Source organism: Amblyraja radiata, chromosome 15, assembly GCF_010909765.2.
Source record: "Amblyraja radiata isolate CabotCenter1 chromosome 15, sAmbRad1.1.pri, whole genome shotgun sequence".
NCBI classification, from domain to species: Eukaryota; Metazoa; Chordata; class Chondrichthyes; order Rajiformes; family Rajidae; genus Amblyraja; species Amblyraja radiata.
This window is the reverse complement of record NC_045970.1, coordinates 18,857,534-18,884,324: the sequence shown is the minus strand read 5'-3', so window position 1 is coordinate 18,884,324 and position 26,791 is coordinate 18,857,534. Positions and strand designations below refer to the sequence as shown.

The 26,791-nt window shown below is 39.4% G+C and overlaps 1 protein-coding gene across 1 annotated transcript in view; it reads left to right on the top strand.

Moving 5' to 3' along the window:
* LOC116981051 (dedicator of cytokinesis protein 1) overlaps positions 1–26,791 on the top strand; it is a 413,994-nt gene that overhangs the window by 95,496 nt on the left and 291,707 nt on the right. The window contains exons 12-22 of the mRNA XM_033033698.1: positions 4,748–4,827; positions 6,511–6,636; positions 11,754–11,878; positions 12,035–12,133; positions 12,229–12,301; positions 13,619–13,722; positions 13,834–14,017; positions 17,210–17,307; positions 21,466–21,555; positions 21,992–22,092; positions 24,526–24,660. Of these exons, the coding sequence (XP_032889589.1) occupies positions 4,748–4,827; positions 6,511–6,636; positions 11,754–11,878; positions 12,035–12,133; positions 12,229–12,301; positions 13,619–13,722; positions 13,834–14,017; positions 17,210–17,307; positions 21,466–21,555; positions 21,992–22,092; positions 24,526–24,660 (1,215 nt within the window). The remainder of the gene's footprint in view (positions 1–4,747; positions 4,828–6,510; positions 6,637–11,753; positions 11,879–12,034; positions 12,134–12,228; positions 12,302–13,618; positions 13,723–13,833; positions 14,018–17,209; positions 17,308–21,465; positions 21,556–21,991; positions 22,093–24,525; positions 24,661–26,791) is intronic.

Genomic DNA, 26,791 nt, shown 5'->3' with positions numbered 1-26,791 from the left:
TGGTTGTTACAAATTTTGTAGTCGAAAAGCTGCAGTAGAATTTTGTTTTGGCTTTAAGAAATTTGTTTTCGGTCATTTGCTTCTGAAATTTGATTCCACTGAAGTCAATAGCATTGAATTTTGGAAGCACAATGCAAAATGCATATCCTACTGTAAAACAAATTTAGCTTTCCTGAATGACTTTCTACTTCATATTCTACATGCATTTTTCCCCATTCACCAATTAAATCTATTAATGGATATAAAGAAGTGTTTGAATCTTAGTTTGGTATCTGTGACTATTTTGCTTATCACAATATTCAATTTTTGGTTTGATTTACCAGCATGTTAGATTTTTATGTTCACTACATGAAGATACACAAATCTCTGTGTAATTATGGTGCAGATCAATTACTGTACTGTCATTGCCCGCTTTGCTGGACTATGTTTTCTCCAGTGCAGCATTCAAAGATGTGGCCCTGGGGCACTGGGCTATACAGTGCAGTGCATTCCAGAACCTTTCTCAGCTTAATGATCTGGCTTCACTGACAGATGGAACATAATGGTCCGTGACTTAATGATCTTTGGCTGAATATTTGTAAATTACTTGGACGTGCACTAATTTTTAAAAGCATTCGATATGTTTGTAACAAAAAATGTCAAAAACCCCCCCCAATAAAAACACATACATTTAATGCAAATGAAAGCATTCACACTAAATTAAACCAAATAAAAAGCTTACCCCACCTTTCTTCCTCAGCTAGTTTATCCCCTTTACGTCAATGAATCCATTATTTGTCAGTAGCAGATTTCCTTCTGGAATTGGTACTCTGGAGTGGACTGATGCAGCAGAGGTGACCTGTGGTTAGAGCTCTGCTGTGGTTCACTTTCTACTCACAAATAGCCCAGTTATGGAATTACCAGCTGACAGATCCACTAGATTATTAGATGGGATATCGGCTTCAATATATTTTCCTCAACCCCATGAACACACAACATCTGTTATCTTTTTGGTGGCACTTTTTCAAATGCTTTTTTGCATATCCAAACACAAATAGCCACTGGGCTCCCTTTATCTATCTTGCTGGTTACATTTCCAAAGTAGGCTGATAAATACATTAAACACGCTTTTTCATAAAACCATGTTTCCAGAGTTTTTTGCTTTTTTAGGGCCTGTGCATGGCAATACACATACATGATTAGCGTTTGAAGAAATAATACAAGTGGCCATAAAGATTTATTTTAAAGCGGCAAAATCACCAGGATTAATGATTCATCTGGGGTGACAAGTTAAATGAGAACTTATAAATTAAAAGTAATATATCTAAGGAATAGGCTTTTAAAGTTACAGTAGGTCTGAGAATTGGGAGCACTTTCAACCTCGGTGAACATAGAAATTGATAAAGATGTTGTGGAATATGAGGTGATTTTGGCTAGAAACTGAAACAACTGTAAAAGAAGCAAATGAATAGCAGAGGGCAAGTGTTAGTAATTTACAGACATAATTTTTTATGGAGAATAAAGAAATGGCAGAGGGATTAAGCAATTATTTTGCATCTGTCTTTACCGAAGACATACTGGATATATAAGGACATCTAGGATCTATGGAGAATATGGAACTGAAGGAAATTATTATTATTCAAAACGTACCACTAGAGAAGTCAGTGACCTGGAAAGCTAATGATTTGCAAGGACGATGATTCACATCTGAGTTTTGAAAGATGTAGCAGTTAACATCTATAATGAAGGATTTAATAGTGGAACACCTTATAATAAATATTAAGACTGAGCAGAATGTACTTGGATTTGTGAAAGGAAAATCAGGTTTGACTAACCTGGAGTTGTTTGAGGATACAGTTCATAGAATGGGGAAGGTGGAAGTCAGTGTAGAGTGGTGTATTTGCATTTGCAGAGGGTATTCCGAAAGGTCCCAACCAGACATGGATCAACAGAGCATATTAGAGCATGGAATTGGGACTCACATATTGAAAAGGATTAAGAATAGTTTTTTGGTCTGAAAGCAAAGAATGGATATAAACAGTAGATAAAAGGAACGAAAGATGCTGGTTTATCAAAAAGGCACAAAGTGTGGGAATAACTCAGCAGGTTAGGCTGCATCTCTGGAAGACATGTAAAGGTTATGTTTAGGGTTGGGCCCTTCTGCAGACTGGTTTAATGGGGAGGGGGGGGGGGGAGGGAAGAAAAGTGATAGGGACGGAAGAAAGCCTAGAAGGTGGTTACAGGTGCGGGGGGGGGGGGGGGGGGGGGGGGGTGGCAGATGAATGGACAAAGGCCAGAGATGAAAAGAAGACACATGTCTGTAAGGTAAGGTGTGACAAAATATATGCAGGATTCAAGGATTTGGATCAACGAATGAAGGAAGCACATGGTGAAGAGCACAAATAACTATTTATTCAAGCAAAATACAACTAAAACACAGAAAAACGATCAACTATTTGTGCTCTTTGTGCACAAAAAACGATCAACTATTTGTGCTCTAAAGAAACAATACACAATAACAGGTCTCATGCTCCTCTGTGTATTCGAGCCTCCTGTCTGCACAGGCAGGCATCGACACACCAAGGTCCAAGCTCTTTCCCTCTCTCTCTCTCTCTCTCCTTGGTGAAGCTCTTTTCTCTCCCCGAAGTTGAAGCTCATGCTCTCATGGTAGAAGCATGTATTTATATAATAATTTTTATCTCTGAGAACAACAGGTGATTATGTGTCAAACTAGCTATCCTCCTTGGTACCATAATGGCGTGAGTTATGTGTCCTAACAGACACCTAGTTAGTCTCGGATGTCTCTGAGAAAAGCAAAGCTTATCTTAGTGACATCGCAGGTGTCCTCATGATCCACTGGTTTGAATTAGCCCACGCATTCTTCGAAAACAGCTACTTGTTTTCCTAAGCAGGGTTGGAAATACGGTGCTGCTAATTTAGCTGACAACTTTATTTTAGCTCACATAGTCTGTTTAACCCTTACATTACAGAAGAAGAGTGAAATTTGAAGCCAGATGAAGGGATATAATGCAAATGGGGAAGGGGAAAGGAGATGTGATAGTAGGAGAAATGGGTGTGCATGGGGGTGGGGCACAGCGAAGAGAGGGGGAAGGAAAGGCGGGTTGAAGGTTAGGTTGTTACCCTAAAATTGAAGAATTCAATGTTCATACCATTGGATTGTAATCTACCCAAGTGTAATACCTGGTGCTATTCCTACACTTTGTATGTGGCCTCATTCTGGAAATGGATGAGGCCCAGACCAGAAATGTCGCAACGGGAAGGGAGTTAAAACTGTTAGCAACCAGGAAATCAAGCAAGGCTTGGCGGACAGATTATGTGTCTGGTAAAAAGGTTGTCTAGTCTATACATAGTTTTGTCAGTGTAAAGGAGGCCACATCAAATGCAGCAGGTATTGGAATGGGGTTGCATGTGAACCTCTGTGCCACCTCGAAGGACTGATGGGATCTCTGGATGGATGTGAGGGAGAAGATGTAGGGCCAGGTGTTACATCTTTGGCGGTTGCAGGGAGAAGTACTTGAGGAGAGGCTGGCATGGGTGAGAAGGGATGTGCGAACCAAGGAATTGCAGATGGAATGTTCTCCACATTAATCGGAAAGGAGTGGAGATGGGAAGATGTGACTGGTGGTTGGATGACGTGGAAGGTGGCGAAAATGTTGGAGAATGATATGTTTTGTACGGAAGCTGGTGTGGTGAAAGGCAGGATCAGGATCCATGTTCATTTTGGGAACGGGGGTGCGAGAACAGAACTACAGGAGACAGAGGAGACACGAATGAGGAATCCATCTACAATGTCTACTAAAGAAAGAGGATCTTGGATGTCCCAGAATGAACTGAGAGGTCCTCTTTCTTTAGGAAATGTGGAATTGTGGGGTATGGAGATATGGCCAAATATTGCTTTTTATTTCCTGAGAAGACATATACAAAATATTTATTTAACATCTCTACTGTTTCTTACTCGTTATTAATTTCCTATCTTCTTCTAAGGAATAGCATTAACTTCTGCCACATTGGATCTCTTCATGTACTTGTCAAAGCCCTTTTATTAATCAAATTTATTTCCAGCTCATTCCATTTTCTCTTAAATTCATATATTTTAAAGTCACCATTTGCTGCTTTCTATGATTCTTCATTTTGCCTAGCCTGTACTTGTCAACTTTGAAAAGATTCTGTCTTCAGATAATTGCCACACTCAAACAGAATGCTGAGCAGGCTCAATCACTGAGTATATTCAAGACTGAGACTGATTATTAGATATTAGATGAATTAAGGAGAATGGTTTCAATGTAGGGAAGTGACACCCGATAATGAATGGCAGAGCAGGCACAAGGGGCTAAATATTATGTTAAAACTGCAACCAGAAAGTACTTTGAAAGCATTTGTACTTTTTTACTTTTTCTATGCGTATTGGGTAATTTTTTTCATCATGCTGCTGAAAAAGAACTTAATGCAGTGAATAAAGCTATTTGTAAATTCAATTTGCAGTTATTCTTGAGTAATCAACATATTCTTGATTAACTGTCTTTCTGTGTCTTTCTTGTTATCCATCTGTCTTTCCCCTGCATTGGCTTATGACAACTGTTTGTTGCATTAATGCAATGATATTTTGTGAACCCCTGTGCTGTGACTTCTGGTTTGTATGGCCCTTCCGTTTCTTGTTGTGTTGGCCGTCATGTGCATATTCCAGGCTAGCTTTGGATGACGCCATTCGACATAAGCAGCTGAACATATCATCCCGTTTTTCATCCAGGGTAGCTGGGGAGAACGACTTCCTTCAGACTGTGATCAATAAAGTCATTACCGCCAAGGAAATAAACCACAAGGGTCAAGGTAAGTTACAAAATAACAATATTATGCTATTATTAAAATGCCTTCTACTCAAGCATAACAATGGTTTTCAACAACTTTATAAATATTACATTAACTTTTGCACAAAAATATGACATATGACATTCTCATAACATAACCTATTTTAGTAAAATCTTATTATGCCAGATTTTGTATGTAAGCTCTTTTATGGTTGATGCAAAGTTGCAGGTTTTATATGGTGGACAGCACAGTGACTCAGCAGGTAGTGTTTCTAGCTTACAGCTCTACTGACTGGGTTGGATCTTAGGTCGGATCTTACTGTCGGGTTGGATCTTGGCCTCAACGCCACCTTTGTGGATTTTATATTTCTCCCCTTGCGACTGCCTGGGTTTCAATGAATGTTCCTGTTTCCTCACACTTTCAAAGACATGGTTGGTTGGTTAATTTGTTAGGGTAAATTACCCTTAGTATGCATGGGTGATAGGAGAATTGGATCGGGAGTGGGTGCTGGAGTTGATGGACCTGTGGGGGAAAATAGTTGATGGGGGAATATGGGAATTGGCTTGCTATGTGAATAAATAGAGACCAGATGAATCCAATGACCATCTCCTATGAAATGTGAAAAAGTTTTAGGTATGTTAGGTAGAAGTTGGAATGAGCTTAATAATCCTGAATATACCTTTTATAGCTCTGGGTTGAATTTTCTTGTGCTGATAAATTTTCACACACGAAAATTCAATAATTAATATCCATCTCTTAGTTGTGATATTTCTTAACTAGTATTCAAGCTAGACAGAGTTCAATGTATACCTTTAAAAATAGTGCCCGATAGAAATTATATTTGTTAATTTTCTATGCATAGATGTTGTGGAATTGGCAACATTTATTGCCAGTTTGTAATTGCAATGGAAAGGTGGCAGTGAGCCCCCTCCTTGAACCGTTACTGTCCTTCAGAGAACTATTGGGTTGGGCGTGGCATAATTAGATCTGGGGACAGTGAAGTCTGGAAGGATGTCTACCAGCACCTTTGCCAATAAAGGCGGCATAGTGGCATAGCTGGTGCCTCACAGTGCGAGAGACCTGGGTTTGATCCTGACCTGTGTTGTCTGAGTGGAATTTGCATGTTCTCCAACTGACCCCATGGGTTTCCTCCGGCTACTCCGGTTTCCTCAAACATCCCAGAGACGTGCAGACGAATACATAAGATTCACCCTGAAATATTGAATACAGAGAATGGAGCGGCTGGGCTTGTATACTCTGGAATTTAGAAGGATGAGAGGCAATCTTATTGAAACATATAAGATTATTAAGGGTTTGGACACGCTAGAGGCAGGAAACAGGTTCCCGATGTTGGGCGAGTCCAGAACCAGGGGCCACAGTTTAAGAATAAGGGGTAAGCCGTTAAGAACAGAGATGGGGAAACACTTTTTCACACAGAGAGTTGTGAGTGTGGAATTCTCTGCCTCAGAGGGCGGTGGAGGCCATTTCTCTAGATACTTTCAAGAGAGAGCTATATAGGGCTCTTGAAGATAGCAGAGTCAGGGGATATGGGGAGAAGGCAGGAACGGGGTACTGATTGTGGATGATCAGCCATGATTACATTGAATGGCAGTGCTGACTTGAAGGGCCGTATGGCCTACTATTGTCTAAATAAATCTCGTGCAAAAATTTGGAGATTATCTTTTACTTACTTTATTCATCCAGGTTTGTGGGCTACAATGAAACTGCTCTTAGGGGATGTTCATCAAATTCGCAAAGATTTTCCCCATCTAGTTGACAGAACCACAGCAGTTGCCAGGAAAATGGGTTTTCCTGAAATAATAATGCCTGGTAAGTTTGTGAATGTGATTTAACATATCTGTTGTCTAAGTGTAGATATATTTTTGAAGACATAACAAATTTTTGATGCTGAGCAAAAAAAAAACAAAGTGCAAGAGGAACGCAGCAATTCAGGCAGCATCTGTGGAAGTAATGGACAGATTATGTTTTTGGTCTGGATCTTTCTTTAGACTGATTGCCTTACTTTTTTGCTCCATATATTCTTGTTCATTATAACTATATTAGCATTAGATTTCAAAACATTGTTTTGCGATATACATTATGGTGCAATTAAATTCATAGAGTTAACAATAAGCATGGTAATGATGGAAATAACAACAAATGCACAACAGGGCGGTCACGGTGGCGCAGCGGTAGAGTTGTTGCCTGACAGCTAATGCAGTGCCGGAGACCTGGGTTCGATCCTGATTACGGTTGCTGTCTGTACGGAGTTTGTACATTCTCCTCGTGACCTGCGTGGGTTTTCTCCGAGATCTTCAGTTTCCTCCCACACTCCAAAGACGTATAGGTTTGTAGGTTAATTGGCTTGGTAAATGTAAAAAATAAATTGTCTCCCGTGGGTGTAGGATAGTTTTAATGTGCGGGGATCGCTGGTCGGCGCGGACCCGGTGGGCCGAAGAGCCTGTTTCCACGATGTATCTCTAAACTAAACTAAACTAAATAGCAGAATAATGCAAAGATTGATGTGCAATCTGAAGTGATGAAAAAAGAATAAGTGAATGGGAGAGAGATATGAGTACATGGCAGCAGCTCCGTGTAGAGGGTGCAAAAAATCATAAGTGGTAGGAGTAGAATTAGGCCATTCAGCCCATCAAGTCTACTCCGCCATTCAATCATGGCTGATCTATCTCCCTCCTAACCTCATTCTCCGGCCTTCTCCCCATAACCTTTGACACCCGTAAAAGAGGTGACTGGTTCAGGAATCTGATAATCATGGGGAAGAATCTGTTCTTAAGTAGGTAGAAGAGAGCAAAAGGGTATGGCCAGATTAGCATGTATCCTTGAGAATACTTCCAGCCTTCCTGATGCAACACATTGTGAAGATGAACTTGATGGAAGGAAGTGACGAGCTTGTGATAGACATGATAGACACAAAATGCTGGAGCAACTCAGTGGGACAGGCAGCATCTCTGGAGAGAAGGAATGGGTGACGTTTCATATACGTTCTCTTCAGACATGCTGCCTGTCCTGCTGATTTACTCCAGCATTTTGTGTCTACCTTCGATTTAAACCTGCATCTGCAGTTCTTTCCTACACATTGTGATAGACACATCTGTGTTCACCATTCCCTGCATATTCACTCAGTCAAGAATAGAGCAGTTGCCTTACCAAGCTGAGTTGCATCTTGTCAGAACACTTCCTATATTGCATATGTATAAGTTCGAAGGAGTCTTCGTGGACATTCAAATTTTCATCAGATACCAAAGAAAGTATTGTTTTCTTGTTCATCGTATCAGTGTGAAGGGACAATATTAGGTTGTGGTGATATACATAACAAGGAACATAAAGCTGTTGGCCATCTCTACAGCAGTTCTGATGATGAGGACAAGTTGTGATATTACATTTGCGATACATACATTTACAAGTTGTGATACATACATTTGCTTTTTTCAAGTGCCACCTGTCTGCAAAAGGGTAATGCCTTGAAATCAACATTGATTATGTAAGACAGAGGATTTTTAAATTAATATGTCATTTACAGTGCTGCATAGTTTGCTTCCTAACAATGAAATAATAACAAAGATTGAAGGTGGCGACCGATCTCTGATAGCAGATCAAAAATGTGAGCCATGCACATTGATATTACTGCATTCATGGGAAAACCCCCAAGAAATAGCACCTGTGCCAAAGTGAATTACACATTTTCAATTACGTGATAGGTGAGAATTAAGAAATGGCTGTGAACAAAACAAATATGCCATTTTTTATGTGACTTATCCATAAAAGTAAGTGTATATGTTTTCATACTGATTACATTTATTGGTTATAGTTATTGGAGATTTGTGGATTTAATGATTTGGGAAGTAAACTGACTAAGTGCATTTATGAGTTATGTAACTTAGCAGCTGCTTCATACATCATTGTAACACTGAGATCTTTATGACTGGAATTGATTTTAAGCTAAGAATAGACACAAAACGTTGGAGCAACTCAGCAGGTTAGACAATATCTCTGGAGAAAATGGATAGGTGACATTTTGGGTTGGGACCCTTCTTCAGACTGCTAAAATATATGATCCTTAGTGGAGCCCAGGTAGGTGCGGAAGCGTTTATTGGTGTGGATGTGCCATAGAATGAAGTAAAGTTGGGATTCATTGCAGGTGTGGGTGAGTGAGGACCAGCGCTGTGGGAGAGTCAGATCGAGTGCCTACTGGTGCTAGTGCATAGCGGCTATTGTCGAATGCAGGAGAACTGGTGTGAAAAGTGGTGGATTGACTGTTGGTAGCTGAAATACAGGTTGGGTCTGAAATAGGAGGTCTGGAACTAGATTTGAAAGTTATGAGGCACAAGATGGAGGCACAGACAAGCACCGAGGTACATACGTGACTGTGGTAGTGAGTCTGGGTAAAACATGGTCATACATTAGTGCTGGAGAGCAGTAGGAGTCGCAGAGGAGGAGCAGTGAGAGAGTGACTTGCAGAACTCCCTTCACAGCGAGGAAGAGGACTTCTTCAAAGTAAGCATACCTTGAGATTTCGCAGCGGAACAGACAAAATGTAATAAAAGTAAGTAAGTAAGTAAGTAAGTAAATAAGTTTTATTTATATAGCACGTTTTAAGTCAACTCGCATTGACACCAAAGTGCTTTACATAAATTAAATAATAAGTTCCATTACAAACCATAGAAAAAGGTTTAAAAAAAAAATGAATAAAATGGACACAACACATTATAGAGTTCAACACAAACGTCCCCCCACAGCAGAATCAAAACATTTCCACTGTGGGGAAAGGCACCAGAAAGTTAAGTCCTCTTCCTCTGTGAAACACCCGAGGTCGGGGCCCATTTGTGGCCGTGCAGCCAGTCCGATGATTTTCAGGGCCCTCTTGCCGTGAAGATGGAACTTCGGCGTCGGGTGAAACATTCCTCAGCGGCTTGGAAAAGTCTGGAGCGGCTGCCTCCTCCCTGGAGACCGGGGCACTCGTAGTCCTCAGGCTGCGCCGGTTGGAGCTCCGATCCTGGTGAACTCGATCCCTGGCTTTGCGGCGCTCCAAATCCAGCGCCGCCCGCGTTGGGATCGACGGCCACAACGCTCCAGAGCTTACCGCACGGCGACCCGGTAAGGCATCGCCCGCTCCATGTTGGTATCCCAGCGCTGCGCCACCGCCGCCGAAGCTGTAGTCCCGGCCGGTCCCGACAGGAAACGCCGCTCCATTCTCGATGGTAGGCCGCGAGGACGGGGCGAAGAAGCAGCTTGGAGGGATGCTGCCTCTCCGACCAGGTAGGTGACTAAGAAATAAAGTTTCCCCCTTCCCCACCCCTACCCCCCACATAGAAGACTTCCACTAACATTTTTTAACAGGACTTAGAATAAAATAAAATTTAAAAAAAGGTGTAGAGACGGACTGCGGGCAGGCTGCCATACACAGTCGGCGCCCACTCCCGCACATCCTCTAAAGGAACTGTAAATGCTGGTTTATACCAAAGATAGACACAAAATGCTGGAGTAACTCAGCAGGTCAGGCAGCATTTCTGGAGAAAATAGATAGTTGACATTTCGGTTTGGGAACCTTCTTCGGACTGGAATCTAAAAAAAATATTGATTTTTAAACTGTTTAAGAAGGAACTGCAGATGCTTCGCTCCAGCGCTCCATAGGTGCTGCCGCACCCGCTGAGTTTCTCCAGCACTTTTGTCTACTGATTTTTAAACTGCTTGTTTGACTGATTTAGAGAAGTCAGGTTCAGCAGCTTTCAAAGTAAGCTTCCCTCTTCCCCTGCCATTGTGTGCAGAAGATCATTGTTTGGATTTCATACTCCTTTGCGTCATTTTTTCAACTTTTAAAATTGATTTTACGATGAGAAAGAGGCCATTAGACCCAATTTGTGAATGCTGGCTCTCAGAATAGTCCCATTTCCCAACTTATCATGTGTAAGAAAGAACAGCAGATGCTGGTTTAAAATTAAGGTAGGCACAAAATGCTGGAGTAACAGCGGGTGAGGCAGCATCTCTGGAGAGAAGGAATGGGCGACGTTTCATGTTGAGACTCTTCAGACTGATCCCAACTTATCATGTAACCTATTTTCTCGCTCATGCCCTTCAATTTTCTGATTCTTCCACCAACTACTTAGAGTAGCAGTGAGTTTTAGTAACCAATTAACTACCAACCAGCACAACTTTAGGAGTGAAATGAAGCTTTTAGGGAAAATACATGCAGTCCTTGGCAAGTTCAAAACCAACGGCATTGGAAGTCAGGAACAGAGCTGGCAAACAACTTCACTTCCAGTTGCTCCATGTGTCACTCATTTATGTAATAATATCAAAGAGGCATTGTAATCTGTAAATGTTGAGATTACGTATTGATGTTAGTTATGCAACAACATGCATTTTGTCTTTTGGAAATTCATGCCTGTATTGTCCATGTGGACTTTGAAGAATTCTGTGATATCTAGATTTGACTGACTGACATTAATTGATCAAAGATTCAGTTATGATTACGTAATTTGAATTTTCTGGGAAACGGACACATTTTATTTGACTTTTGAGATCAGTCGGCTCCTAAATGATAAACAAATTATTTGAATTTCAATTGTTTCAGATAGTGCAAGAAATGAACATTTTACCACTCTTGTATTTCTTCAGTTGAAGGAAAATGTTATTTTTATGGGTGACAGTTGTCATGGACTAAGGACTGGAAAATAGTGGTGGGATACTTACCTCATTTGACTTAGGAACTCAATGCTGTTGAACCTATTTTTAAACATTTTAAATTATAATGCCGTGTCTAGGGACAACACCGCACAAGAATGGCAAATTTACTACCCTGATGACATTTGTTAACCAAATGAATTTTTTACTGTCAAAGATATGTGTTGCTTGGTTTAGTAGTAAAATTATTCTGGTAGTATTAAAATCATAAATTGCTTAGGATTGTTTATCTTTGCTTCTTTAAGGTGATGTACGTAATGACATCTACGTTACGCTGGCACAGGGAGAATTTGACAAAGGCAGTAAAACAACTTCCAAGAATGTCGAAGTCACAATGATGGTGTACGATGAAGAAGGCAAGCGTTTGGAGGTATGACTATTCTGGACGATGAACCTGTGGTATAAACAGTTTGGATTCACATGTTTAGAACACTTAAATTAAACTTAATGTTCTTTTACTTTTAAATTCCTAACACATTTTAACGTGGTTCTAAAAACTGAATTGATATGTCCCTCTTTTTTAAAGAACGTAATTTTTCCTGGTGCAGGAGATGACGGTATCTCTGAATACAAATCTGTTATTTACTACCAAGTGAAACAACCCCGATGGTTTGAGACAGTAAAGGTATGTTCTTGTTAGCTGGATCTGCACATGCTAAAATGTCCATCTCTAGTTTTCAACCTTTGCTTGAGTTTTTAATAGTTTTATTTTGAAATTAGGTGGCGATCCCTATTGAAGATGTAAATCGTAGCCATTTAAGGTTCACTTTCCGACACAGATCATCCCAGGAATGTGAGTACTGAAAGTGATTATTATATTGGTGCGAAAGGAAGGTCAAGAGAAAGTGATATTCCTCGCAATAGGAGGAAATCAAAGACTGGCTCTGTGGTTTTCTGATTTTGTTTTGTACGTTCAGAACAAAGCAACAATTCTACACTGCAAATGTCCTCTGTCCCCTGTTTCTGCTCTCACAGAGAGATAATTTTGTCTGAAATATAAAAGCCTAGATGAGCAGTATTAATTCTTCTTATCACTGGGAAACACTTTACCGACACCACTGTTTGCTAAGCAATACAACTACCTTTGTCCTATATTCATTTTTGATAAAGTGGTAAACTATTTTGACCAGATTTTTCAAAAACAAGTGTACTGGCAAACCATAGCTTCCAAATTTGTATTATTTTCATTTAAAGCTCTAATTAGCTGGTTTTTAACTCAACTGATGAGTGGATTTTGAAAAAAATGTATTACTAAATTTGCATGGAATGTCTCAGTGGTGCATTGGCTTCCAAAAAAATAAAAACAGCTGAAATGATAACCAGAATTTTTTTTTTTTTTTGTTATTCTATCTTCTGTAATTCAATTTTTCCATAGAGTAACTTCCAATAACTTAACCATAATTTTCCGAAGAAATCTTCACATAATACACAGTGGCTACAGCACATTGCCAGCAACCCAGGCTGGATACTGACCTTGAGTACTGTCTGCATGTTTTCAAATTCTCACTGAACTCATGGTTTCACCCTGTGCTCCAGTATTTTCCCTCACTCCAAATTGTGCTGTAAAGTTAATTGGTGCTGTTTAATTAATTGGTGCCGGTAATTTATCTCTAGTGTAGCTGTATATCAAGAGAATTGGAGGTGTTGATGTAGATATGGTAGTGAAAAGACTGGGAAATAAATAGGGAGTGAGGCTGGGAGAACTCTCAAGGAAAAATAAATAAAAATATGAATAGGCAGTATCATCTCACCATTATTTGCTTTGATCTTTGGTGGGATCTTTCTTGGAGATACTTTCCAAAAGCAAAATAAAATTGAACATTTTGATTAATCTAAATATTTATTTTGCCAAAAGTATATAAGAGTTGCTGTTTGGTTTGTATGATTCCATTATCAAATACAGATTCCATTATCAAATTGCATGAGCTCTTGTTGTAAATGGCAATTAATAGCTCTTTCTGAGGCATTTGGAAGGCATGGATTGCGGCAGCAATGATAGAACTTATATTTGTTCTGATTTAACGGTTTACTTTTTTAAAACTAAGCAATGGAAGCTACTGTTTCACAAATGAAAGGGATGATTTAAGGCATTGTTTCCTCCTTTGTCCAGCCAAAGACAAATCTGAGAAGATTTTTGCACTGGCGTTTGTGAAGTTAATGAGGTTTGATGGAACAACCCTAAGAGATGGAGAACATGATCTTATTGTATACAAGGTACGTTAGTTTACAATTATTTTTAATTGGCATCTTAAGCAATTTAAAAGGCATATAAAAGTAATTTAATATGTTGAAATATAATGCTTTAAGTTTATTTTTACTGAACAGTGGGATGCCAAAAAGCTGGAAGATTCATCACTGCATTTAAATCTACCAGCAACTAAACCAGCACTTGAGGAGAAAGGCTACACAGTGACTGGAAAAAATATGCACAGTTTTGGAAACTTTGCCATCAGCAAGGACTCATTTCAGATTTCCACTTTGGTCTGTTCAACAAAACTTACACAGAATGGTAAGTTACTAAAAAGAAAGACGAGTATGCGTGATTCAGTTTAAAAAGTTGATTTTGAGAATATTTGCACTTATTTGTTTTCGGATTTTATTAAAAAAAGCTCCTAAATATTCAGTTATCTTGCATGAGTATTTTCTCACAAAAATTGATGTTTGTGTATGATATGTTATGCACATTTTTAAATAGCCCATATAAAATTACTGCACAGAATCTAAGGGCTCTCTACAATAGAAGAGCATTAGTTAATAGATGAAAAACAAAATCAGGTAAACTGTAAATGCTGCGATATCAGCTATTTACATCAAATTAATTTTCATGTAATTTTATGATTTGATGATTAATTTTTTTAGGTTGTAGAGTTGCCTCCTTTAAACACCAAGTGGCTTCATTGTTATATCTACTATTTGATGCTTTCAGAATTGCACACAATTACATTCTGGAAGATGACAATAGCAGGCTAAATAAACCCAGCAAAAATAATGCTGAATATTTTATAAAATAAAATGGCATACTTAACATGTTAGGGATTAGTAATTTTAGATGTGCTGTGTTATAGACTGGTGTGTGTATGCCTGTGATAGGCTTTGCTCTTTCACATCTGATACTAGAGTTCAAATCAATTTTCAGATTTATTTGTCTCTGAGCATAGAAGCGCTTTGTTAAATGAGATTTACTGATTTTATTTCATTGTCTGGTAAATTAGCAATCCTACTTAGAGTCCTTGGGAGATGGAAATGGCAATATAAATATTCTTGTGACTAACCACTGGAGAGCTCCAGTGGTGACAAAATTCATTGTTTATAAGCTCTTGTTTATGATGATGTTTAGAAATCTCATTTTTAGGTATGAAAACCAGATATGTCACTGGAGAATGCTCAAAATAAATATCTACTTTGCTGTTATCTATTTCCTGCCGGTTCTGAGTAGGTACATTGATCAATTGTGGACACAACCTATGCAATAAAATTGCCATTCTGATTTATTTCCACAGAGAACAATTAAATGATGTGCTTCTGGATTTTGAATGAATGCTCTTCTTTAGTCATTAAACAAAATAACATTCAGTTCGTGATTACAATATAATCTACTTAAAATATAATGCTCAGGGATAAAATGATAGCAGAATAAAACAGACAGTAAATAGCCTGGTTTTTCTTTTGAATTCTTTGAGAAAGATTAAATAAAGGAAGGGCATAAAGAGGACGTGAGATAGCAGAATCCTGAAAAATGCTCTAATTATATTAAGAGCAAATGGATAGTTATGGAGAGGATAGGGCAGCTGAAAGATCAACGAGGTTGTCTTTGTGGAACGACCTGAAATGGACGAGGCATTAAATGAATATTTGTTATCTGTGTATACGGAATGTCTTCGGAAGAATCGAGGGAAATGAATAGTGATATATTGGAATATATCCACATTAAGACGTATGTTAAGGTGGATAAATCCCTGGTCAAGTGTATTCTCAAACATTGTAGCAAACTACCGAGGAAATTGCAGGAGCGCCCAAAAGATATTTGCATCATCTTTGGCCATGAATGAAGCACCGAAGATTGTAGTGTGGCAAATGTTGTGCCTATTTAAGGAGGGCTGCAAGGACAAGCTAGGGAACCTCAGGTCGGTAAGCCTAACATCACTGGAGGATAAGTTACTGGAGGGAATTCTAGGGGGTAGAACCTTTAAACATTTGGAAAGGCAAGGACTGATTAAAGTTTGTCAGCATGACTTTGTGTATGGGCAGCTGTGTCTCACAAATTTGATTTTGAGTTTTTTGGATAGATGAATAAGAGGGCACTGCGGTAGATGCTGTCAACATGGATTTAGCAAGGGCCTTGGGCAAGATTGTGCACTTTAAGCTAACCTAGAAGGTTAGATAACATTGGATCCAGGGTCAGTTAACCAATTGGATACAACATTGACATGGTAGAAAGAATCAGAATGTGGTAGCAGAGGGTTATTCACATTGGAGGCCTGTAACTAGCTGCAGAGATCGGTGCTGGGTTCACTATTGTTTGTCACCTCCATTGATGATTTTGCTAACATGGTTAGTATGTTTGTGGATTACACCAAAATTGGTGTTGTCGAGGACAATGAAGAAGGTTATAGAAGATTATAACGATCTCGGCGAATTGGGGAAGTGGGCCAAGGAACGGCAGATGAAACTTAATTCTGGCATGAAGGTGTGAGGTGTTGCATTTTCCTAAACAAGGGCAGGACTTGCACAGTAAGTGGTGTAGCGCCCTGTAGAATAGAGCGACTGACTAGAACGTGTACTCCACTCCGCTTCCTAAAGTTGATAAACAGTCCTTTTTTTGCTGACAATGAGGGAGAGGTTGCTATCTTGACATCCTGCTGCAAAACTTGATTCCCTACTGTACTCTATCTCATCACTGTTTGAATTACAGGACACTATGGGCATGTCATCTGCATACTTGGAAATGGAGTTACTGCAGAATTTGGCAGTGCAATTGTGAAAATATAGCGAGGGAGCACAGTAATGGGCCGAGTAATGGGGCGAATAAATGGCCTTGTGTTGTTGGGAATTATCGTGGAGAATATTTTGTATATCTTAAATATAAAATCTTAGAATATTAAATCTTCATATTTAAACAAATGAATTACACCTGTAATTTGTTTAGCACTACCGAGCAGAATGGTGGTTCATTATGTTGCACTTGCTCCTCCAGACCAAAAGACTATTTCTGCTCTCCTTGTTTGGTTTCAAAACTCTTTCCCAGCCGAAAGATTTCTCTATAGTACCAAACTCAGCAGTACTTTCTGGCTGTTGAGCGATATTAAAAAAAAACCGTAGAAATCTAAAGAGAAAGTGGCTTCTTGCGTCTTATATTTTACAATTGTTTTATTCCTTGGCATTAAAGCTAGGGGATAGACTGAATTGCACTTACAAATTGAATTTTTTTTAATGGCTTAAGATGAAGGTTTATTTGAAATGTAACAAAATTAAATTGTTTAATTGTTCTCCGTGGAAATAAAACAAAATGACACTTTAATTGCTTTGTGATGTCCACAATGGATTATTGTGGACACAACATTATTTGTAACCGCCGCATATTGCAACGGGATGAAGCTGTAGGTGCATAATACTTTTTTTTTTGTTGCTTTTATTCTTTGGAACTTTATCGCCTTTTTACTTGGTTATTAATTTAAAAAAATCATACCTGGTTTGCTTACAGTGGATCTCTTGGGACTCTTGAAATGGAGGTCAAACACAAATTTACTCCAGCAGAATTTGAGGCAGCTGATGAAGGTGGATGGAGAGGAGGTTGTTAAGGTAATTGACTTCCATTTTCTGAATAAAGTTAGATATGCCGTATGTTAAATTTCCAAAGCTTATGCATATCTGAGCAAATGTGCATGCATGTGTGAAAATAATTTGACAGGTAACTAGGATATTTGCCTGTCAAGATGCAATCAATTTTAATACCTAAACGGTGGGTATAGCTTTCCTTTAAAAATGAAATAACTTAGCTGGATCTGAATCTGTGTACAATTCCTTTCTTCAGATGAGACAAAAAAAACTGTGAAGTGGTTGTAAAAAAATCTCTTAACACTGTTAGTGGGATACCACGCGAGTTACCATTCAAAAACCAGATGTGAAATAGATTATCCAATAATATCTCATTACTTATTCTGAGACCTTGTTTTTGTAAGAGTGACTATATTTTGAAAAGTTACTTAACTGGCTTGTTTTCAAGTCAGAAATAACACTTGAATAATGCAAATATATCCATGTTGGTTTCCTTTACATAATTATATTCTTGAATCCTTGAAAATATATATCAGATATCTATAGTAAAGAATAGAACAGTGCAGCACAGTAGCAGGCCCTTTGACCCACGATGTCTGTGCCAAACAAAATGCCAGGATAAACTACTCTCATCTGCATGCATTCAATCCATACCCCACCATTCCTTGCATATCCATGTGCCTGTCTAAAATACTTTTAAACTCCACTATTGTATCTGCCGCTCTGTCTGGCAATGCGTTTCAGGCACCCACTGTGTGTGCAAAAAAACAAACTGGACCCACATATCTCCTGTAAACTTTGCACCTCTCACCTTTTAGGTATGTCTTTGATATTTACACCTTGGGAAAGGTTCTGACTGGCTATCCTATCGATGCCTCTCATAATTTTTCTACTTCTATCAGGTCACTCTGCAATCTCCGACATTCCAGAGAAAACAATTCAAGTCTATCCAACCTCTCCTTATAGCTACTACCCTCTAATCTAGGCATCATTCTCATAAACCTATTGTGCGTCTTCTCCAAAACCTCCACATCCTTCCTACAATAGGATGACCAGATCTATAGGCAATATACCAAATGTGGCCTAACCAAAGTCCTATAATGCTGCACCATAACTTCTTGAGCTTTATACAATGGCCAGACCAATGAAGGCAAGCATATCATGTTGCCTTTGCTGCTCTATCTACTGTTGTTGACACTTTCAAGGAACTATGGACCTGGACCCCAAGATTCCTCTCTACATCATTGCTGCTGAGGGTCTTACCATTATATTGATACTTTCCCCTTACATTCACCATAATCCTCTTGTCCTCTCTCAATAAGAAGACAGTCCTGAATCTACACAACCAACTCACTGTGAATCCCATGCATCTTAATCTTTTGGATCAGCCTACTGTGGGACTTTATCAAGTGACTTACAAAAATCACTGCAGACAGCATCCAACACCCTACCCTCGTCAATCACCTTCACCACCTTATCAAAAAACTTGCTCAAGTTTGTAATACATTCAAATTTGCTCAAGTTGCAATACATTTTGCATACAGAGACATGCTGACTATCCCAAATTAGCCCACTCCCTTCCAAATGGGAGTAAATCCTATCCGAAAGAATCCTATCCAATAACTTCCCTACCACTGGTGTGAGGTTCACCTGCCTATAATTCCCTGTATGCTTCCCTTAAACCAAGGAACAACATTGACTACACTCCAGTCTACCGGGACCTCGCCCGTGGCCAGAGAAGATGCAAAGATCTTCTTCAAGGCAATGGCAATCTCCTCTCAAGCCTCCTCTCTCCTCTCTTAGATCCCATCAACCCCTGGGGATTTATCCAGCTTAATGCTCTTCAATGGCCCCAACACGACTTCCTCATTAATCTTAAACTGTCCTTGCAGTATTCTGTACACTGTCCCTGCCTTTCTTGGTGAATACAGATGCAAAGCACTCGTTTAGTAGCTCTCCTACATCCTAGCACAAATTCTCCCCTTTATTCTTGATGAGTCCTATCTTCTCCCTGGTTATCCTCGTTTTAATGTACGTATAAAAAGCCGTGAAATGATATTGAATCAGACTCGCCAAAGCCATTCATGATCTCTTTTAGCCCTTCTATTCTCCCGCTTACTATTTTCCTACTTGCTTTACATCCTTAAAAGGCCCTGCCTGATGTTCTCTTTATACCCCTTTTCTTAATGACAAAATTTAAAACCTCTTTGGTTATCTAAAATTCCCTTATCTTGGTATGCTTATGGGCCTGTCCCACTTAGGCGACTTTTTAGGCGACTGCAGGAGACTATGCGGTCGCCACATGTTCGTGGGTGGTTGCCGGGTAATCGTCTTCATGGTCGTGAGGCGTTCCCGCATTCTGGGAACTAGTCGCAGCTTCATTATGGTCGCCGCAAATTTTTCAACATGTTGAAAAATTAGCGGCAACCAGAATGAAGCCGCCATGGATAGTAGCAAGAATTCTCGTGCCGTAGATGCAGTGGTAGTGGGTTGCCAGGAGGTCAAAGGTTGTCATCGGTTCTCATAGGTTGTAGCCGGTGCTGACTGGTGAATTTCATTGGCTCATTGGGGGAAAAAAAGTAAGCAGTAATTTTCAGAACCAAGGATAACCGACCGGTAATGTTAATGCCTGCCGAGCTTCACAGCCATGTATCTCTGGCTTCTTAAAAGTTGTCTCCACTCCTTCTCCCCCCCATTTCTTCCCCCCTTCTTAACTCTTCTTTCTCCTTCTTCCCTCTTCTTCCCTCTTCTTCCCTCTTCTTCCCACTTCTTCCCCCTTCTTCCTCCTTCTCCCCCCCTCTTTTAAAGGACTACGTGACCCTTCCCATACACTGTGCCTTCACCGTCTTAATTACAGCGCCAACCTTCTTGATCATTGCAGTGTGTGTCTGTATCACATTGGCTTTGCACCGTGTGAATTTCACTCAGACAGCGCTCCCCCCGCTTGCTCTGCATAACGGGCTGGTGAAGGAAGCGATGTGTGTGTGTTTCACTCTGACATTCGTCGGCAGTCGCCTGAAAAATTGCCTAAGTGGGACAGGCCCATTATCCTCCTTACAGGTACATGCAGATCCTGAACTATGATCAATTTACCTTCAACCGACTTCCCCACATGTCTGATGTGAACTAACCAAATAACAACAACTCCCAGTTTATTCTCCCCAGCACTTTGTAATTACTTTGTAATTTGCCTTACACCAATTTAGTACCATTCCCTAAAGTGTAGACATCCATATTCAAAATAATCTTCCTGGATTAAATGCATGGAATTGGGTTCACTCTCCCCAAAATGCTCTTCCACTGAAACTCCAATCACATGTGGCCCTTAAATCCATTAACTATGTCTAAGGAGTTCGATATATTGTCTAAGATATCAGGCCATTCTCTCCTTCATCCCTTCCTCTGTCATTCCCTTGGAATTCTACCCCCTTTCACCCGACACTTTCCCTTTTTCCCCGTTGATTGTTTTTTTGATTGATTGAAAGGGACAGCATGGAAACGGGTTTTAGGACCAACAAGTCAATGTACTGAGACTATGTTGACCATTGTTCACCCGTTCACATTATTTCAATGTTATCCCACTTTCTCATCCACTCCCTGCACATTAGCTGCAACGTACAGAGGCCAATTAACCTGCAAACCCGCATGTCTTTGGGACATGGAAAGAAACCAGAGCACTTGGAGAAAACCCATGGGGTATCAGAGAGAACGTGTAAACTACGCAGACACACAAAGCAGACGAGGCCAGTATTGAAGTGCCTCTGGCGCTATGAGGCAGCAGCTATACCAGCTGTGCCGCTGTTTTTTCAGACTGGTGTACTTGCTATTTTTCCCCAACAAAATTACTTATTAAGCTTATATTGCCTCTCCATATCTGGTACTGAAGTAATATATTCTGCCCTTCAATGCTTGGCATTAAGACATTTACTGGTCAGCTGTAACTCCTGGGTGGGAAATGGGGTTTGACTGACACCAGCCGCAGAGTAGTCGATATGGCCTTTTCCTGTATTGAAATTTGTGTTTTTTTATAAAAGCAATGAAGTATCAGGTTTTATTTACTGCGATGCTTGACCAAAAACATTTAGGTTTTTAATCGCAAGACATTTTGTGAATGTGAAAGCTAAAATATAAAGATAACATTATCTTGGATTGTGTATATTCAAATCTAAATCTTTCTTTCAGTTTTTACAAGATACACTTGATGCACTTTTTAATATCATGATGGAGAACTCTGACAGTGACACTTTTGACACATTAGTTTTTGATTCTCTGGTAAGTTAAACCTTTGGAACCATACGGGCCTTACTTGTTGTCTTTCTCTAAAGTTCCTTTTAAGGCACTTTATTGGCACTATCCAAGAATGTTCTGAGGTAGCTCAGTTTCAGAGTTTGATTGATAGTGCTAGTGTGAAATACTATGGGGAAACTATACAAAGCTAATAGAGCTTTGTAAATGTAACTTGGTAATTGGTTATTAATTATGGCCTTCTGTGCTTTGGAGTTACTTGTCACTATGCAAGCAGCATACAGTAACTTAATTTTACCATATTTTCATCGTTATTTGGAGTTTTAAATTTATTGTTCTAATTGAATGCAAATGAATCTACCAACCATATCATGTCAAGTAATTAGATGCAGATTTGTTAAGAAGAAGTCTCTAGGGAGGAATGCTGTTCATTTCAACCAATATATTTTTCTTCCAAATCCAGGTATTTATAATTGGACTGATTGCTGATAGGAAATTCCAGCATTTCAACCCTGTTCTTGAAACCTATATCAAAAAGCACTTTAGCGCAACCTTGGCTTACACGTATGTTTTTCAAGAACTCTGATCTTTCATGTTTGCATTGTAGTGCATTCTAATTAGAGTCTCATTTCTGCCTTTGGCTGGAGCATATTTCATGACTTTTATTGAAAATAATGTATATTTTTTTTCTTAGAAGGATCTACAAAACATGTTTAGCTCTTGTTCATGCATTCAAGTTGTTGTCACTTAGTTCAAACATGATCAATTAAATAATGGCAGGGAGGAGCAATTTTGTTTAGTTTAGAGGTATGGCATGGAAACATGCTCTTTGGTCCACTGAGTCCACGCCAGCCTGTTCACACGTTCATCAATAGCAATTTTGCTCAGGAAACTGGCTCTGATCGTTCTGTCTGATCGTTATTTGGCAGTAAAATAACACTTCATGACAAGGCCTGAACATTTCCTGAGAATAAAAGTTTTGCCAGCATGTTAAACTATGCTCCAACTTCGCAGGGTGTCAAATGGTTTGAATTTACTTAACATTCAAATGAAAGTTAGTCATACTATTAAAGCATTAATTATGCTATTCAATTTCAAATTTAATTAAAAAAAAAGTAAAGCATTTTAAACAAGTTCACATAAGTAATTGCTATTTAATTGAAACTTGCCGCGCCCCTTGCAGCCATTCCTCTCCTCAGAAATGAATGGAATCACTGAACTTATGTCATGTCAAACCAGGTGCTGGTTCAGTGGGCAGATTTCCCAGCATAGATGTTGGGTAACTGCAGGAAGTTGGCATGTTGTCTGTGGCTTCATGATGGAAGTATATAAAATTGTGAGAGGCATAGATAGGGTAGACAGTCAGAACCTTTTTCCCATGATGGAAAAATCAAAGTCTAGAAGGCATAATTTTAAGACGAAAGGAGCAAAATTTAAAGCAGATGTGTGGGGCAAGTATTTTACACAGAGGGTGGTGGGTGTCTGGAACAACTTGGGGCATCAGAAAACCATCTAATCGGGTGATAAATGATAAAAAATCATAAACATAATTGGAATTTAGCTTATATAGTTATTTAATTGCAAAATTAATGTAATATTTCTGGTATGAATCAGCATAAGGATTTTATGAAATCCTGCTTGAAAAAATGTCACAAATAAAGGCAAGAAAACACAGGGATAGTTTTCTTTGTAAAAACATATTTATTTATTTTTGCTTCATCTCATTGTTTTGGCAATACACCATGATCTATACTACTTAAAATACAGGATATGAAACAATGGGAATATTACATAAAAAACAGGAAAATAACCTGGAACTTTGGAGACCTTCAGTTTGACTACTGAGTGCTGTATTTACAGAAACACCCATATACAGGGAATGCAGTGATACTGATTATGTGCAGGCTGATGAGGTTAATTTAGCTCGGCTTCATATTCAGCACAGACATTTTGGGCCAAAAGTCCTGTTCCTGTTCCTGTCCTTTTCTTTGTTCTATGTTAAATGTAAGATGTTGCATTTTGAGAAGCCAAGCCAGGATCTTCCCAGTGAATGGTAAGGCCCTGGGGTACATTGCAGAGAAGATGGATCTAGGAGTACGAGTACAGAGTTCCCTGAAAGTGGGGTCGCAAGTGGATAGAGTGGTGAATAACGCTTTTGACATGCTGGCTTTCAATAGTCAGGGAATTGAGTTTAGAAGTTAGGACAATTGTACAAGATACTGGTGAGATAATTTTTAGTGTATTGTGTCCTGTTTTGGTCACTCTGCTCTCGGAAAGATGTTGTTAAGCTGGAAAGATAGCTGGAACGCAGTTGAGGCAAGGACACTAACACCATTTATAAGCCATTTGGACACATGCATGGATAGGAAAGGTTTAGAGGGATATGGACCAAACACAGACAAATGGGATTAGCTTATATGGGACATCTTGGTCAAGTTGGGCCGAAGGGCCTGTTTCCATTCTGAAGAAACTGTGATTTTATTCGTCAATTTTGTCTTTTCCTTGAGAGGAGTGATCCAAGATGTTGAATCTATCGTGGTAATATCTGATTTCTCAGTTCTGGTATTATTTAAGGTATCGTTATGACCTAACTTTATTGCACTGCTTTATAAAATGGAAAAAACATTGAAATTAGGTTTAAGGTAAATTGATCAGACTAATAAATAAGTCTGCATCACGTTTTCGTGGTTTCTGTTGAGAATAGATACCTGTACAACATTGCATAAACATATCATTCTCTGGCATTTTATTCTGGAGAGAAATGTGTTGCCAGATTCTGCCCTAATACGGAGAAAGAACATTTTGGGGTCTATTGTTGGTTACTAATCATCATATAACTTAAGAGATGAGGGAAATCTTATAGCATACTTTAGGGGAACAGCAGAGATAGGAAATTTGTTTTATGGAGAAAGAATTTGATATGGAAATATTTTCAAAGGAGCATAATGTAATTAAATGACAGGTATTCAAACTTACAAAGTCTTAATTTTTATCCAGGAAACTCACCACTGTATTGAAAAACTATGTGGACAACTCAGAAAAGCCTAATGTGACAGACCAACTCTTCAAAGCAATGAAATCTTTAGAATATGTTTTCAAATTCATTGTTCGTTCGAGAATACTGTTTAATCAGTAAGTATCCTTTTTATTCATAAATCTAGTTTTGCCATTGTACTGGAGAGCCCATGGAACATTTATTTAATATAATAAGGCTTTTGATACGATCTCTCATAGTAACAGGATGTACAGGATTCATGATGACTTGGTCCTATGGATTCAGAAGTGGCTTATTCATAGAAAACAGAGAGTTGCGGTGGAATGATGATATTTGGGCTAGAGATCTGTGACCAGTGGAGTTCTGCATGGATCTGTCCTGGAACCTCGGCTGTTTGTGTCATATATAAATGACCTGGACATAAATATAGATGGGTTGGTGATGGGTTGATCTGTGGCATCCTTACTAATCAAGAACCTATCAATCTCCGCTTTAAAATAACCTAATGACTTGGCCGTCTGTGGTATTGAATTCCACAGATCCATTACCCTCCGGCTAAAGAATTTCTTCTTCATCTCCTTTCTAAAAGTAGGTTATTTTATTCTGAGGCTGTTCCCTCTGACCCTAGACTCTCCCGCTGGTGGAAACATCCTCTCCACATCCACTCTATCCAGGCCTTTCGTTACTTGGTAAGTTTCAATGAGACCCCACACCTGTCCTTCCAAACATCAGTGAGTACAGGCCCAGAGCAGTCAAATGTCCATCATACGTTAACCCAACGTTAATCAGTCTCCTCAGGACCCTCTCCAATGCCAGCACAGTCCTCTTCACATATGGGCCCAAAACTGCTCACAATACTCCAAATGTAGTCTGACCAGTGCCCTATAAAGCTTTAGCATTCCAACCCTGGTTTTATATTCTAATCCTCTCGACATGAATGCTAACATTGTTTTTACCTTCCTTAGTACCGATTCAACGTGCAAATTAACCTTTTGGGAATCCTACACCAGCAGTCTCAACTCCCTTTGCACCTCCAATTTCAGAATCCACTTCTCATTTAGAAAATAGACTGCGCCTTTATTCCTACTACCAAAGTGCATGACCGTACACTGCTACTCTGTATTCCACCGTCACAGGGCGGCACAGTGGTACAGCGGTAGAGTCACTGCCTGAATACGGGTGGTCTCTGTACAGAGTTTACATGTTCTCTCTTTTGACCCCGTGGGTTTTCTCCAGCTGCTCCTGTTTTCGCCCACATTCCAAAGATGTACAAGTTTGTAGATAAATTGGCCTCTGTAAATTGTCCCCAGTATGTAGGATGGAACTACTGTACCTCCTAGGGGATCCATCTTAGGCTCCCTAATCAAATCTGGTTCATTACACAACACCAAATCCAGAATTGCCTTTTTCCTACTAAGCTCGACCACAAGCTGCACTAAGAAGCCATCTCGTAAGCACTCTAAAAAATCCTTCTTTTGGTATCCAATACAACTTGATTTTCCCAGTATACCTGCATATTGAAATCCCCCATGATCACTGTAATATTGCCTTTCTTATATGCCGATTCAATCTTTTGATGTAATTTGTACTCTACGTCCTGGCTAAAGTTTGGAGGCCTGTGTACAGCTCTCATCCTTGCACTTTCTTAACAAGAATTCGACATCTTCTGATCTTGTATGATCCCTTGCGAAGGATTAAATTTCATTGCTTGCCAATACCGTCACCACCTCCACTGCCACCTACCCGTCTTTTTGACAGGATGTATATCCTTCGATGTTCAGCTCCCACTCTGATTCTCATCTAGCCACATCCCTGTCATGCCCACATGTTTTACCTACAAAGTTTTATCACCCATCCACCTTGTTCTGTATACTGCATGCATTCAAATGTAACACCTTTAGTCCAGTATTGTTGGTCAAGAGCTTCTCTTATTCATATTGATGGCAGTAAAGCTACAATTCTAAGTTATCTTCAGCTGATAGTTGATTCTATTATTTTACACAGAATTGTCTGCATTTATGTGTAGTTCTGCACTGTTATCTTTGAACAAGGGTCACCTGTTATCGTTTAAAAGTTGACATTATCTCCCCAATATTTAGTGACCTTGAAATGATCGTGCTCCATCATAAATCTCTCTACTCTTCATTGGTATAAAGTCATGTCATATAAAAAATAAGCCTGGGCACGTACTCTTACTCAATCTCCTGTGGGCATGGATTTGGATGACTATTCATTTTAGGCCAATACCAATTGACAACATTACCTTGA